This window comes from Lipotes vexillifer, unplaced genomic scaffold (genome assembly GCF_000442215.2).
Source record: "Lipotes vexillifer unplaced genomic scaffold, Lipotes_vexillifer_v1.1 scaffold977, whole genome shotgun sequence".
In the NCBI taxonomy this organism is placed as follows: Eukaryota; Metazoa; Chordata; class Mammalia; order Artiodactyla; family Lipotidae; genus Lipotes; species Lipotes vexillifer.
Window position 1 is genome coordinate 1,632,596 of NW_006783088.1, and position 14,813 is coordinate 1,647,408.

Sequence of the window (14,813 nt, forward strand, 5' to 3'; positions counted from 1 at the left end):
TTTTTTTTTTTTTTTTTTTTTTTTTTGGCTGTGCCACGGGTTTGCGGGATCTTAGTTTCCCAACCAGGGATTGAACCTGCGCCCTCGGCAGTGAAAATGTGGAGTCCTAACCACTGGACCACCAGGGAATTCCCCTACACTTATCTTTTGATTCTGCTTGTTTTTATTCTAAATTGATTATGGAAGAGGTCATAATCTTTTCAGTACTTAAAGCCTCTAAGAGCCAGCCTCTAAAACTCTGGCTGTGGGAAAGGAACTCTCCTTGTAAGACTTTCTACAGTTGCAGCTTTGCCTTTTTACGTCATTAGTAGATGTTGGTCTCCCCCACAAGGCTCTCAGTCTTTTGAAGGTAGAGGCCTAGGCAGTGTTCTGACTCACCAGTGAGCTTAGCGCATACAGAGGAGAAATGCAGTAAACCTTCGTTAAGTGAGTCACAGGTGCCTGGAGCTCCAGCCTGACTCAGCCACTTACTGGCTCTGTCCCTACACCTGTCTGTGCTGAAGATCACTTCTTATCTGAGTGGCTGGTGCCTGAGAAATAGGGAAATATATTTCCAGAGAGAGAAAGAGGAAAAAAGGCATGCACCTATTTTAAGAGATGTGATTAGTTAAATTTCTATGTGGCTAAGACTGGAATAGCTAAGAGGGGTTGAATGAAGAATATTTCTAGATTTGCACTTCTTGCTTGGGCCCATTCAACTGTATTTCCACTTGTTTTTCATGCTACAATAAGTGGGTGTAATAGGAGAGGTTTCAGTACAAATTTGATGGAGATAAACGGTTCTGATAAGAAATTCTCAGTATGTCTTAAACGGTGGATGAAGCAGGCAGAGTGGAGGCTGGGATTGCTATCCTGAAAGCAACCACAAGGTGGCGCTAGGTGCTCAGCAATGCGAGTCTTGCCTCCAGGGATTTGACTGTCAACCTTTCTCTAATCAGTTGTCAGTTTATTTATTCTAACAAAGATTCCTTAGTCTCTTTCTAGTCCATAATTTTCTTTAATAAAACAGAGTTACGTTTTCCCCTTTCATGTGTATCTTTACAGAGTGACATGCTTGATGGAGAGTCATGAATAATATTGAGGATGATTCAATATCTCTGGGTTTTACTCCTGTATCATCCAACGAGAAAATGACAAGAACATTTCTTTTCCTATATCACTGTCATAATATGATATTGGATAATTGCAGTGCAATGTAATCACATTTCAGGAGAGAATACATAGCTTAAAACACTGAGCTGGGTGTAGGGGCCTTGATTCTCCAGGATACTGGGGGCCAGAGCTGGTTTCTAAGACTCGCTCAGCCCCAGAATCTTCAGCCGATTTGACTGTAAGTCCTCTTTGCTAAGGATTCCTAGCACAGCCCCAGAACTGGAAGATTCTGGGGATGGCAATTCCAGATGCTGTGGGAGCCTAGAGGAAGGAGAGGTCTGCCTTACCTGAGCTCCCCCAACACAGGGGCTCAGCTTGTGGCGTGTCTGAGCCCAAGGCAAGGCCGGAAAGCCAGTGCTGGGAATCGGGCTCAGAGGAAGGTCAAGGCGGAGTACCAGCTCATGACCACCAGAGGGCAGCATCGCACAGCAGTTAGAAGCATTGCAGCTAACAGCCAGGCCCAGGAGAGACCTCAGGAGGCCACTCTGCGCTCCTGTCTGGCAGGGACACCCGTGTCCGGTGCTTATTTCCATCTCCCCAACCACTCCTGGGCCTCGGTTGTCACAAAGGTGGGAGATGCCGTAGCACCTGCCTCGTGCCTTCTCGGCAAAGGTAGTTGCCATTGGATACCTGTGGTACCATTGGAGCCCTGGAGCTGATGGGTGACTCATCAGCCGATCCCTGTGGCATCCAGAGACAGCCACTCCTCTGTGCTCACAGCAAGCTGTTGACTATCTCACTGGATGCTATCCAAGCATTGGGCAGGTAGATCAGGCAGCTTTCCTAGCTCAAGAAACTAAGGAAATGTCATTAAAAAAGAGCAAGAAAAAAAATATGACTTCACAAATTGTTCAAAAAATATGACTTCACGACCTGTATACACCATGGTGATTAAGACTGCAACCACCCTTTCCCCCCAAGAAAAGACTGCAGACCCTGGAAACAGCCATCCAAGGTTTGAATCCTACTTCCTATACTTGGAAATTTAGGAAAGTGGACAAATTTCTTTGTGCCTCAATTTCTTTCTTTTTTTCTTCCTGAGTCACCAGAACACAATTCGGACCATCACCAAGTGAAACTGTAGTCTTAGGCCCTGAAATGCAGTTTTCTTTACATTTGCCTGTGATGCCTCTGGGCTCCCACCTCTGACCCAAGGCCACCAAGTCCTCCTGAGAGCTCAGTGTGTGCCTCAATTTCTGCATCTGCCAACTGGGTATGTTATCATTCCTATTTATCATAAAGGACCCTCCCTATCCCCTAAGGTTATTGTGAGGATTAAGTGAGATAATTGTAAAGGCAATGTTTACTGAGCAATTGCTCTGTGCCAGGCACAGACCTAAGTCTTTTTATCTTGTATCTCAGAATTCTGACCACTACTGTCTGTTATTACCTGCCTTTTATAGTTCATGAAATCAAGGCTTGGAGAGGTACAGTAGCAGAGCCAGGACTTGAAACCAGGCTTTTTGTCTTCAGAGTTTACTTTTTAAATCATCGCAAAGCATGTTGGTCTTGCAAATGATCATTTTGCTATTATAGTCCTGTGAATTCTTGTGAGCCCGGATGACAGCCCTAGGTGAATTTCTTTATTTAATTCAACCTCGCGGTGCAGACAGGCTGCTTGCAATTGAGCTAACACTGCAGTGCAGGAGAAAGCTGGCTCCGTGTAGGAGATTCCTCTGGCACCCCCCTTCAGTGAATCACAAGCAGGCACTATTTGGGTGCAGAAGCAGAGTCCTGCATCGAGAGAGTATATCCTGGCTATAGAGCGTTCAGGCTTCTGGAGTCTAAGCTGAGAGTTCAAATCCTCCCTCTGTTACACAGAAGCTGCTTGCTCCTCAGCTAGTGATGTGACTCTCTGAACCTTGGTTTACTAATCTGTAAAATGGGAATCATAATGTAAATTATCTTATAAATTTTTTTTTTTTACTTTTTAAGCTCCTTTAATTTCTCCCACCTGTAATATTTTTGTTTCATGACTGATTTATTCTAATCAGAGTCTAATTAGTCTAATCTAATTACTAGAACTATATATTTTATGTTATTTAAAACATTTTAATTTTATATTGGAGTATAGTTGATTTTTTTTTTTTTTTTTAAAGAGAGCAGGTGCTCAGCTCCCAGGCTTACACAGAGACAACCTCCACCAGCCCCACTTGAAGTTTTTTTTTTTTTTTTTAAAGGGGCCCCAAATGCTTGGCTATTTATTTATTTATTAATTTCTTTTTGCTGTGTTGGGTCTTCATTTCTGTGCGAGGGCTTTCTCTAGTTGTGGCAAGCGGGGGCCACTCTTCATCGCGGTGCGCGGGCCTCTCACTATCGCGGCCTCTCTTGTTGCGGAGCACAGGCTCCGGACGCGCAGGCTCAGTAGTTGTGGCTCACGGGCCTAGCTGCTCCGCGGCACGTGGGATCTTCCCAGACCAGGGCTTGAACCCGTGTCCCCTGCATTAGCAGGCAGATTCTCAACCACTGCGCCACCAGGGAAGCCCGAGTATAGTTGATTTTTAATGTTCTGTTAGTTTCAGGTATACAGCAAATGAATCTGCTATACGTATACATGTATCTATTCTTTTTCAGATTCTTCTCCCATATAAGTCACCACAGAGTATTGAGTAGCGTTCCTTGCTATACAGTAGTTCCTTGTTGATTATCTATTTTATACATAGTAATGTGTATGTATTAATCCCAACCTCCTAATTCATCCCTCACCCCCACCTTTCCCCTTTGGTAACCATAAGTTTTTTTTGCTAATACCTTATAAAATTTTTATGAATTTTAAAAATTTTTGTGAAATTACATTGGGAAAAGCATTTAAATATGTGTTTGCAGTGCCTGATAAACTTTACCTATCAGGATGTGATAAGCTTTACTTGTTACTTTATTTGTATACTGTATTTATTTATTACTGTATTTACATGGAATTCTCTCTCATGTAAGGAGAAGAGAAATCACATCCCTCCTGATTCTACCTTGGGACCAAAAAAACCTGAGTTCTCTCCTTAGTACAGGCCTTTGGTTTAGACAGCTGTTTCCTAATGAGCCCGCCCATTCCAAGATGGCTCCGGAGTGAACGTCTTAAAGCTTAGATCTGATCCTTTAGCTCAGCGCTGCCCCCTGTAGGAATATATTGGGAACTACATGTGTACTTTTTCTTTTTTCTTTTTAATTGAAGTATAGCTTTTTAAAAATTATTATGACTTTTACTTATGTCTCTACTTTTCATAGTTTCTAAACTTTGCATCATGAACATTATTGCTTTTATAATTGAAAAAAACCTATTTTTTAAAAAAATTGGGAAGAATACTTGAAATACACATGACAAGAGTTTTTATCCTTTACATATAGATGCTTTCATATGTCACCATGTAAAGTGTAAACATTCTAAAATAAAAGTGGACAAAGGACATGAACAAGCTAATCACAAAAGAAATGTAGATGCTAATGAACATGTGCACGGAAGTTCAACCTTAATCAAAGCATCATTAATCAAATAGACAAAAATTAATAATGAGATGAGATTGTTTGCTATTAAACTGGCAGATTAATGGTCAGATCCTATGTTACTGTGGGTGAAGTGGAATAAGCACTCTCATATACTATCGTTAGGAGTGTAAACTGATCCAAATTCCTGGAGGCGCATTACAAAACTTACATATGTTCATTCTCTTAACGTGGTGATATCATGCAAAAGAATTTTCCTCTGAAGAAAATCAGAGATATTTGCAAAAAGTTTTGCACAAAATACATGTGTACTTTTAATTTTTTTTAGTAGTCACATTAAAAAAGGAAACAAAATTCCTTTTAATAAAATTATTAAAATTCCTTTTTAATAATATATTTTATTTACCTCAATATATCCAAAATATTATAATTTGATATGTAATCAATATAAAAACTTACTAATGTGATCGCTTATATTCTTTTCTTCGTACGTTGAAGCCCATCGTATATTTTATACCTGTAGCTCATCCCCATTCACCCTGGTCACTTTTCAAGTGCTTGATAGCTACTGTGGTGAGTGGGTAATGTACCAGACAGTGCAGGTCCAGCTCTCTGGTGACACTTTAATGGCACCAAAATGGTGGTTGGCTTTCCCAGCCTTATTTAACTTTAGCCCCATGACATTTGAAGCTCTTTCTTTCGCATCTCTGCACTTTTGCTCATGTCTTTCTGCCTCCGTGGCATTCCCTCCAAGTTGGGTATTTTACCTCTATTCTCTTGTTGAACCTCATATCAACCCCATAAGGTCGATACTATAGTGACTCCCATTGTACAGATGGGAAAACCAAGCCTTGAAATGATTGGGCTGCTCACCCATGGTAATGTGACTGGTGAGCGGCTGTGCTACGCTCTGAACCACTCTGCTCTACTGAAGGTAACACTGTTGAATGAGCAGTGATGCCCCAAATTGGACTGGGAATGGGCTGCCAGCAGCAGGAGTGGGTGTCTGGTTAACAGAGGTATTCAAGAGGCCCCTGAATGATGGCCCTCGGACCGGGGTGCTGTCGAGGAGATTTCTGCACTGGGTTGGGGCAGGGTGGCAGGCTAATGATGCTCTTTGCAATTCTGAGAATCTAGGATGTCTCCCTGTCCCTGGGAAGTGTGGACTCCAGGCAGCCTGGATGGGCAGCGCTGTCTCCTGCTCTGGCCCCAGGGTGAAGGGCTTGACTTCCTCGGTTATTGGTGCCAGGCTCAGTCGCCCCTGTGCAGCCTCTGGGCTGATTGCGTTGGTCTTCTCCCCTGGAGGGCTCCGCCCCACATCCTCCCATTGTCAGCACTGATACGGTACTTTGTTAATTTAGACTCACTGTAAATATTTTTGGAAATACCCTGTTGCTCTCCTGACGGCTGATAGGGCTGGGTGCGAGCGGGGGTCGGGTCCTGTCCACCTCTTCCTGACCTCTTTCCGGCCTCTGCCCTGTTTCCTGTCCTCCTGCCTCCTGCCAGCCCTCTTCTCAGCCTCCAAGGAAGAAAGCCTTCCTCTGGATGCAACCTTTAGGGATGCGAGGGGAAGACAGAGTGGCACAGGGGACAGTGTGCTTGATCCCGTGGGGACACCTGGAGGAATTCCCTTTCCCTCCACGGGCCTCACTTTCCTCATCGGCAAAGTCAAGTATATGGAACAGATTAGTGACTGCAAGCTTTTTCACCGGCAAAGGCCACTTTGCCTGCTTTCCTGTCCTCCCCCCCGCCCCCCACAAAAGAGTTATCATTTTGGAGGATTCTGTTTATCTGGCCTACTCAGTTTATTAAATAATGATGAATTCATCTTTCTAGCTTTTATTCATCAAAGCATCCTGAGCAGCAAGTAGTCACCAGAATTACCACTTCGAGGTGTGAACATCCAAGCTTGACATGTAGAGAGGGTTATCTCCTTAAGGGGGAGGCGGGGAAGGTGTCATTTCCAAAAGGTTTTATGAAATGCTGATGCTGGCCCTGTGCTGTTTCCTCTCCCCCATTACTCTCCTGTTAAGGCCCATCACCTCAGCTTGGGAATCAATGGCCTCAATGCAATTTAGGGAGTCCTTTCTCTTCTAAGTCATGGGAAACTAGCCCTCCGTCCAGGTGGTCTTAAAGAAAGCCCTGACTTCATAGGGCTTCTGAAGTTATAGAAATGCTGGTCCTTCTGGCTGCAGCCAAATGGTCCCTGTGTATTTATTAGATGCCCACTGTGTACGGGGTGCCATGCTACGTAGGGGGTGTGTGGGTAATGGTGGGTGAAGGCACGAGAGGGGTGGGTGAGGAGATAAGGAAAGGTTTCCAGACGCCTCTTACTCACAGTCTAACAAACAAACAAAAAAACATTAGATGGGTTTTGGTGCCATGGCGGGGAGAACGGATTTTGATCTGACCCTGCCCATCACTGACTTCCACCGAGTCAGTCTGCCTCTCTCTTTTGACCTTTTTAGCAGGAAATCCACTTCTTCAAACACCTCTGGGAGCCACTGCCACAATTTCCAGAGTCACAGAAAGCCAGCTCTGGCTGGTTCAATGTCCTCATGTACCAACAGGGAAACTGAGGCTCAGGGAGGGCAAGAGCCTTGTCTAGGGTCACACAGAAAGCTAGTCATTCATGTTTCAGCTAGAATGTCGGCGACTCCCAAGCCCTGCACTCCCATGGCCTACCCTGTCAAAAATCATCCCCTTTCCGTGTATTTTCTCTGTCGTTATCCATAGATTTCATTGCATTTCCTTACTGCACATCTATTTTGTCTCATTCCAGCCTCTAGGATGTACGTGCGGGAGATCGGGGACACGGTCTGAATTGTTCACACTATAGTAGCTGCTCAATAAGTATTTGTTGAGTGAATGAATTCGTGATCAAGATGAAATTGGGACTCATATTTCCTGACTCCCAGGCCGGTGGGTTTTCCTGCATTTGCTGTCCCCTGAGCTCAGGAGATCCAGGAGTTCCGGAGACTGGCCTGGGAGTTTGAAGGAGCACCAAATGGCCAGGGGAGAAGGGGCTGCCAAGGGGGCTCTGCTTTAATGGTCAGAAGGCAGCTGGCCATTTGCTTTTGGTCAGATAAGCTGGGATGGGGAAGGGAGTGTGGCTGGAGGAAAGGGAGTGGGCTGGGCACCCCCGCCTGCTTCCCTCGCCTGCCCTCCCCTTCTCCTCAGATGACACCACCAGCTGTGAGGGACACAGCTGCTGCCCCTTGGGAAGGGGAGAACAGGGCCCTGGTGCCCTGGGTGAGTTCCGAAGCTGAGTTCAAAGCAGACCTGTGAAGTGAGGGGGCTGCAGCAGGCAGCTGGGGGAGGAGGTGAGAAGTCAGCGAGGGGCAGAGGAAAGCAAGCCTCCGCTTTGATGTCCTGCACCCAGGCTTGGGGCCAGGTCTGGGCGAGGTTCAGCCTTTCCCCTCACCCCAAGCCCTTAGAGGGAGTCAATTAACCACCTTTCCCGCCCTCGAGGAGGCTGTTGATGCAGGTCCCTGACCCCCACCACACACTACGTGCGCAAATGGCGCGCTCAGCGCGCAGGCACACCCCAGGCGCACACAGGTCCCGCCTGCTCGCTAGCAGCTCCAACCCAGCCGCAAGTGTGCGCAGTCGCACATGGCCGGGGCGCAGGGCCAAGCCGCTCTCTGCCTTCTAGGCCAGGGAGAACCCTGGAGGTGGGGTGGGCGAGGGCTGTGGAGTCACTGGACTCCCCCAGCAGTCTGGGCGCTCCTCAAAGGGCCCACAGCAGGTCTGGGGCGCTGGGCTGCCAGGATCATAACAGTTTCCCAAAGAAATCACCCAGGAGAGGGGTAAGTCCCCCGGGAAAACTGTTCGGCCTCTCCAGGGCCGGCCAAGCCCGGTGGGGCGTGTGAGGACACCGGCCAAGGGTCTGGGCTTGCTGCTGCTTTGCCAGATGGCTCACGGTAGGTTCTTCTGGCTCAGTTCAGCAAAAAGGTGCCCTTGTTAGTGCGGTAGAGCAGCGCTGCGATGAAGACCCAACCTTTTCTATCCTTTCCCGGAGCGCATTCCTTTGGTTCTAACTCAGCAGATATATACCAGTGCCAAGTTCAGGGGGGACCGAAATGAAAAGCAGGCTCTACCCAGGTACGCTCTGTCTGGAGAGGGCTAACTTCTGAGCCCTGGGGGCATGTGAGGTCAGCCTTCAGCTACTTGTCCCACTGAGTAAACTTTCATCTTCTGTTTTGGGTGACCAGGTGCCTTGGGTGTCAGGCAGGGTGAGGGAGCAGGGCTGGCCGATCCTGCCCCATTAAGGCTGCCATGGCAGGGCACTCAGGCCATCTGGTTCCAGCTGGTTCTCGGCTCGGGGCCAGATCTTATCAGCACCCCACCCTCTCTGGCCCCAGTCAATGGCCCCCTCCCAGCCCTGGCTCCCTATTCCCTCCCATCTCAGTGAGTCTGGTTCTTCTGGTGAGATTTACTGCTTCTCTGAGTCAGAGAGCCTGGAGGCCAGAGGATTAACCAGATGGATCCGTCTCCTCTCCCAACAGGGTCTCTGGGCTCCTGTTTGGCTCGGATTTCAAGTGGGAGCAGCCAGGAACAGCTGGCTGATTTGGGGGACACTCTGAGCTCACTTGCCCACCTCCTTCTGTGTTCCTAACTGCAAAGGGCACAAGTGCCCACATCTTTCTGAGAAAATCAGAGAAGCTCTGGATTCACTGGGGGTCTTGCTTTTTTTGGTCATTTTATTTATTTATCTGCATTTTCTTTTTTTTCTTTTTTAATATCTTTATTGGAGTATAATTGCTTTACAATGTTGTGTTAGTTTCTGCTGTACAACAAAGTGAATCAGCTATATGTATACATATATCTCCATATCCCCTCTCTCTTGAGCCTCCTTCCGTTTGGCCTTTATCTTGGAAGGGCCATCTCTTGTGACCTGACCTGAGCTGATTCCTGCTCGACACCTAGGTCCCTTTTGATAGGTCAAGGTAATCACTGAAGAAATCTAACATGGCGGAAGGTTAACCATTTTCACCCAAGCCTGCTGTCAGGTTATAATGACAGCCCCTCTGCCACCTGCACAGTCTTCTGTTAGACAAACGTGCAGGAGCAAGCAGGCCCCAAGCAATTTCTACCCTGTGTATTGTGAGATCAAGGAAGCCCCAGCTCTGGGTCCTGTTGGGTGCCTGGACCACCATGTTGCAGACTGCCACGATTCCAGAGGCTGGTCCTGTTAACTTTCTACCTGGCCTCAGGCAACTGGAAATCCTCTTTGGGAATAGCTGGTCACAGGGCAGTTTCTAGATCAGGCTAAGGTGCACTGACTATTGCCTGGCAGTTTCTTATACTCTGTTTAATCAAGAGTGGGGAGTATCTCGAACATATTTTAGTCAATCTGTTTTTAATTTCACCCAAGGGAGCTTATTTCAAAGTAAACCACAGGTATCCTAGCACCATCCTACATTTTTATACTCTCTACAGATGACAAATCCCCCAATTTAAAATGGGTTGGAGTTTTTTCTTTGGGAACGTAGTGGTTTAGTTCATAGACTCAAGACAGTCTTGGTTCAAATTCTGATCTGACCTTGGCCATGTCACTTCACCTCCCTGCACCTCAGTTTCCTTACCTGTAAATTGAGTTGAATGAGGGTACCTACTTTCTAAAGTGTTTCTGCTGATTAAAAGAGATCATGAAGACATATAAAATAGAAAATGTTTAGAAGAACGTCTAGCATGTAGTAAGTACTCAATGATTAATCCTCATGAGAAACACCAACAGTTCGCATCTGCACGTTGCCTTTAGGGAAAGGTCATCCGAGATCCTCAGGATCTTCCTTATCCTTCTCTGCCTCTCCTTTCTTGCATCTCCCCATTACACTCTGAGGCTTTGGCCGTGCTTGTTTTCATTTCCCTAGCTTTGCATTTTATGTTTCTTCCTCCTGGCCTATCCTTCCTGTTTTTCCGCCTCCTTCTATTCTGGGTAAGGTCCCGTTCAAAGAGCACCAACCGGGGGCCTGGGGACATGTCTTACTTGTCCTGCCCTCTTATTTTTAAAGAATGGAATTAATTCCCCAAATTTACAAATCTGGAAATTTCTCATAAAATCTAGAATTTGAAATTATGTAGAAAAATCGGAAGGCGTGGTCATGGTAGCTTCCACATTTCTGTGTGGCAAGCGGATTTGGAGCCCAGGAGTCTTCCTCTTGATGGGGTGTGCTTACCCCTCTTGCCAGCCTCCACCACTCCCTGTTGTCTCAGACTGCTTGTTTTACCCAGATACATTCTTAGCCTGGCCCTTGTGAGTATTTGAGTTTGGGGTCCCTGTCTTAAGACCTCTGGAGAAGACTTTTCTGACTAACTCTTGCCTGAGATAACAGATTCTAATTCTGTCAGCCTTTTGCTTTGAATGTGGCCGAGACTCGTCTCCGGATTTTGCTCCATCTCCCTCTTGCCCAACTTTAGATGGCCTTCGCCACTCTCAGGGGTGCATATTTTTATTCTTATCTTGTGCCTCATTCTCTCCTTCCCGCCCAGAGGTCCTGGAGAGGCCAACGGACAGGGCAAAGTCAGTTTCTATGGGATTGTGCCCACAGCATCTACTAAATGGCTACCCCTTTTCCTGTCTCTTCCTTCAGTTATGACTTCCTGACCCCCACGTGCCCTGCCTGGTCTATGCACGGCAGTAAGAACTCAGGGACCGAAATGTATCCGTGTTTTCACTGCATAGTAATTCAAACACCCGTTCTTCTTTCTATGGACTCCTCTTTTCACTCACTCCCTAATTCATCCATGCACTTACTTATTCACTCAACAACCATTTAGTGACCACCTACTACTTCCAGGCGCTGGATTGATTAGGTGCTTGGAGAAGAAGAAAAGCAACAAAAGCAAAACAAAATTTATCCTGTGAACCTGGGCAAGACATTTACCTTGTTCAGCCTCAGTTTCCCCATAGATTTAATGGCTTGATTAGAGATACTTTAGTCTGAGGTTTCTTTCTTCTGTGACTCTCTCCTCGACCCTCTAAAACTTCCTGTGCCATCTGAAAACTGCAGTCTGCTAACAGCTTATGAATCGTAGAGAAATCCCTCTATAACTGGGTCTGTAGACCACAAACATCCCCACAGAGAGAGGGTCAAAGCCGAGGTGTAAAGGAGGAGGGTGTGAGGGGAAGGAGAGAGGGAAGTCTGCTCCGGGTGGGGCTGGGAGGGCGGGAGGGGACAGACCGGCCTACCAGGAGGGCCTGCCAGAGGCTGAGACCAGCCTGCGAAATCTCACACCCTCCTCGCCCCCTACCCTCCCAGGCTCCAGCTCAGGCTGGGTTTCAATCTGCATAGTTTGCCCCATTTAGAGGGCCTGGGAGGGGGTGAGAACAGGAGGGTGCAGAGGACTGAGGAGGGGTTCTCCAAACACCAGAGGAAACCGGAGGGAGAGAAACTGGGCCAAGAGGAGAGCAGGCTGCAAACCACAGATAACATTCTGCCCAGCACTGCAGGGGTCGGTCTGGTCCACTTGCCCAGGGACAAGAAGGAGAGAAAAAAAAAAAGTGGGCTGTAACTTCAAGATCCTAAGACTCACAAGTGAGGGGCTGGTCTGGAGGTGGGAGGAGGGAGGGACAGCCAAGGAGGAGACAGAGACTCAGGAGGGCGCGAGGAAGTGTCTGAGCTGAGGCCCGGGCAGGGCAGGAGGGGGTGGAGGGAAGCCTGCAGGAGGGAGGCATCCTTCAGGGTCCAGAGGAGCCAGAGGCAGCTCCATCTGCTGCTAGGAAGGGCTCTGGACACCTCCAGCCCTTCCCGCCTGCCCTCAGAGGCTCCAGCCAGCAGCTGAGGGCACTTGCTGAGTTGGCGCGACACAGCCACGGAACTGGTACCCCCGGCACCCCGTGCCCGACTTGGCTCCCCAGCATGGAGGAAGGGGGCGATTTCGACAACTACTACGGGGTAGACAACCAGTCTGAGTGTGAGTACGCGGACTGGAAGTCCTCGGGGGCCCTCATCCCTGCCATCTACATGCTGGTATTCCTGCTTGGCACCACGGGCAACGGCCTGGTGCTCTGGACAGTGTTTCGGAGCAGCCGCGAGAAGAGGCGCTCGGCTGACGTCTTCATCGCCAGCCTGGCGGTGGCCGACCTGACTTTCGTGGTGACCCTGCCGCTGTGGGCCACCTACACGTACCGGGACTACGACTGGCCCTTCGGTGCGTTCGCCTGCAAGCTCAGCAGCTATCTCATCTTCGTCAACATGTACGCCAGCGTCTTCTGTCTCACCGGCCTCAGCTTCGACCGCTACCTGGCCATCGTGAGGCCCGTGGCCAACGCTCGGCTGAGGCTGCGGGTGAGCGGGGCCGCGGCCACGGCCGTCCTGTGGGCGCTGGCCGCCCTCCTGGCCGTGCCGGTCATGGTGTTCCGCTCCACCGGCGCCATCCTCCACGCGGAGAACAGCACCAGGGTGCAGTGTTTCATGGACTACTCCATGGTGGCCGGCCCGAGCTCCGAGTGGGCCTGGGAGGTGGGCCTGGGCGTCTCGTCCACCGCCGTGGGCTTCGTGGTGCCCTTCATCGTCATGCTCACCTGCTATTTCTTCATCGCCCAGACCATCGCCGGCCACTTCCGCAAGGAGCGCATCGAGGGCCTGCGGAAGCGGCGCCGGCTCCTGAGCATCATCGTGGTGCTGGTGTTGACCTTCGCCCTGTGCTGGACGCCCTACCACCTGGTGAAGACGCTCTACATGCTGGGCAGCCTGCTGCACTGGCCCTGCGACTTCGACATCTTCCTCCTGAACGTTTTCCCCTACTGCACCTGCATCAGCTACGTCAACAGCTGCCTCAACCCCTTCCTCTATGCCTTCTTCGACCTGCGCTTCCGCCAGGCCTGCGCCTCCGTGCTCTGCTGGGGACAGAGCAGGTGCGGGGGAGCCTCCCACAGCAGCAGCGGGGAGAAGTCGGCCAGCTACTCCTCGGGGCACAGCCAGGGGCCCGGCCCCGGCAGCGGGAAGGGCGGAGAGCCGACGCAGGAGAAATCCATCCCCTACAGCCAAGAGACCCTCGTGGTTGACTAGGGCTGGGATCGCAGGCGCCTGGTGCCCTCTGCCCGGCCCCAGCCTTTGCCCTTGCTCTCTGAAGGTCAGGTAGCCGGGGGCACCTTCTCTCTTGCACTTGACTCCTTCCCCTGCCTCCTGCCTGCGTCCTTGTCCTCCTTTTCCCTTTGCTCTGGTTCAGAGGTCTGTGGTTTAGTGGAGAGAGATTGAGCCCTGCAGACCCGGGCTCGGCCACTCAGTCTCTGTGAGACTGACCTTGCCGCAGTCTCTTAAACTCTCTGAGACGCAGTTTCTCTACGTGTATACAATGGAGAAACTAAAAGGATGTGTGTCCTGGCTCAGTAAAAGTTCATTTCCCCCCAGCATTTTTCTTGGATCTCCAGCTTTTTTTTCCTCCCCCCATTTCCTTTTAGGTTTCTTGCCCCTCTTCCTCTCTCTGTTTCCCCCTTTCTCTCTGCACTTTTTACTCAGACTCCGTACCCGCTGGCTCCCGCCCCCTCTCCCATAGCTCGTCTTCCTTGTTCAGTCCCTTCTTTCCATTTTTACTTATTCACTCTGAAGGGCTCCTAAGGGTTAAGAATCTTGAAGCTTGCAAACACTGCCCCTGTTCAAGCTCTTTGTCTGGTTCCCTGAGTGCCCCGGGAGGGAATGGGGGAATGGCCAAATGGCCGGGCAGGAGGCGGGCTGGGTATCAGCAAAATTACTGCTCCCGTCTCTGCAGCTGAGGGCTCCAGAGCCTCCCTCCAAATTGGAGCCCTTTGCTGTCATTTCAGGCACTGGAGGTAGAGCCATCCATGAAGGGGGCCTCCCTTCCTGCAGCCCCTCCGTGATGCCAGCTAGATATGCTTTCTACAGATTTCCTTCGACCCTTTTCTTTCATCCTCTATTTTCTGTGGGGACTGGAAGGCAATGGGGCTGATGAAGCAGCAGCCTCCTTGGTTTCATGATATGAATGGGGAGCTGGGAAAGGAAAGTGGAGAAAGAGGGGGAGAGTCTGCATTTCGTCTAAATGCTGCTTGGGTTCCCTCCCCAAATCCCCATCCCTCCAAGCTCCTCCAGAAGCGTGAGCTGCAGCTCTCTCCCTGTCTCTCCACCCCATCCCGACATCTCCAGGATGTTTTTCTTGGGCACTGGTGTGAATGGGTGCCAAGGGTCACTTTGGTGGGGGTGGGACGCTTGCTTTGTGTGTGTACATATGTGTAAACAAGGGTGAGCATTGCATGAAGA

General features: G+C 49.3%; 1 protein-coding gene across 1 annotated transcript; it reads left to right on the top strand.

Annotated features, from left to right (window-relative positions):
- The first annotated feature begins 12,215 nt into the window (after positions 1-12,215).
- Positions 12,216-13,607, top strand: APLNR (apelin receptor). Its single transcript, XM_007455716.1, has one exon. It carries the CDS (start codon positions 12,456-12,458, stop codon positions 13,605-13,607), a length of 1,152 nt encoding a protein of 383 aa, XP_007455778.1. The 5' UTR covers positions 12,216-12,455.
- The last annotated feature ends 1,206 nt before the right edge of the window (positions 13,608-14,813 follow it).

Bases quoted from the DNA above. Each gene is read 5' to 3' on its own strand.
- APLNR (XM_007455716.1), top strand. From the start codon at position 12,456: ATGGAGGAAGGGGGCGATTTCGACAACTACTACGGGGTAGACAACCAG.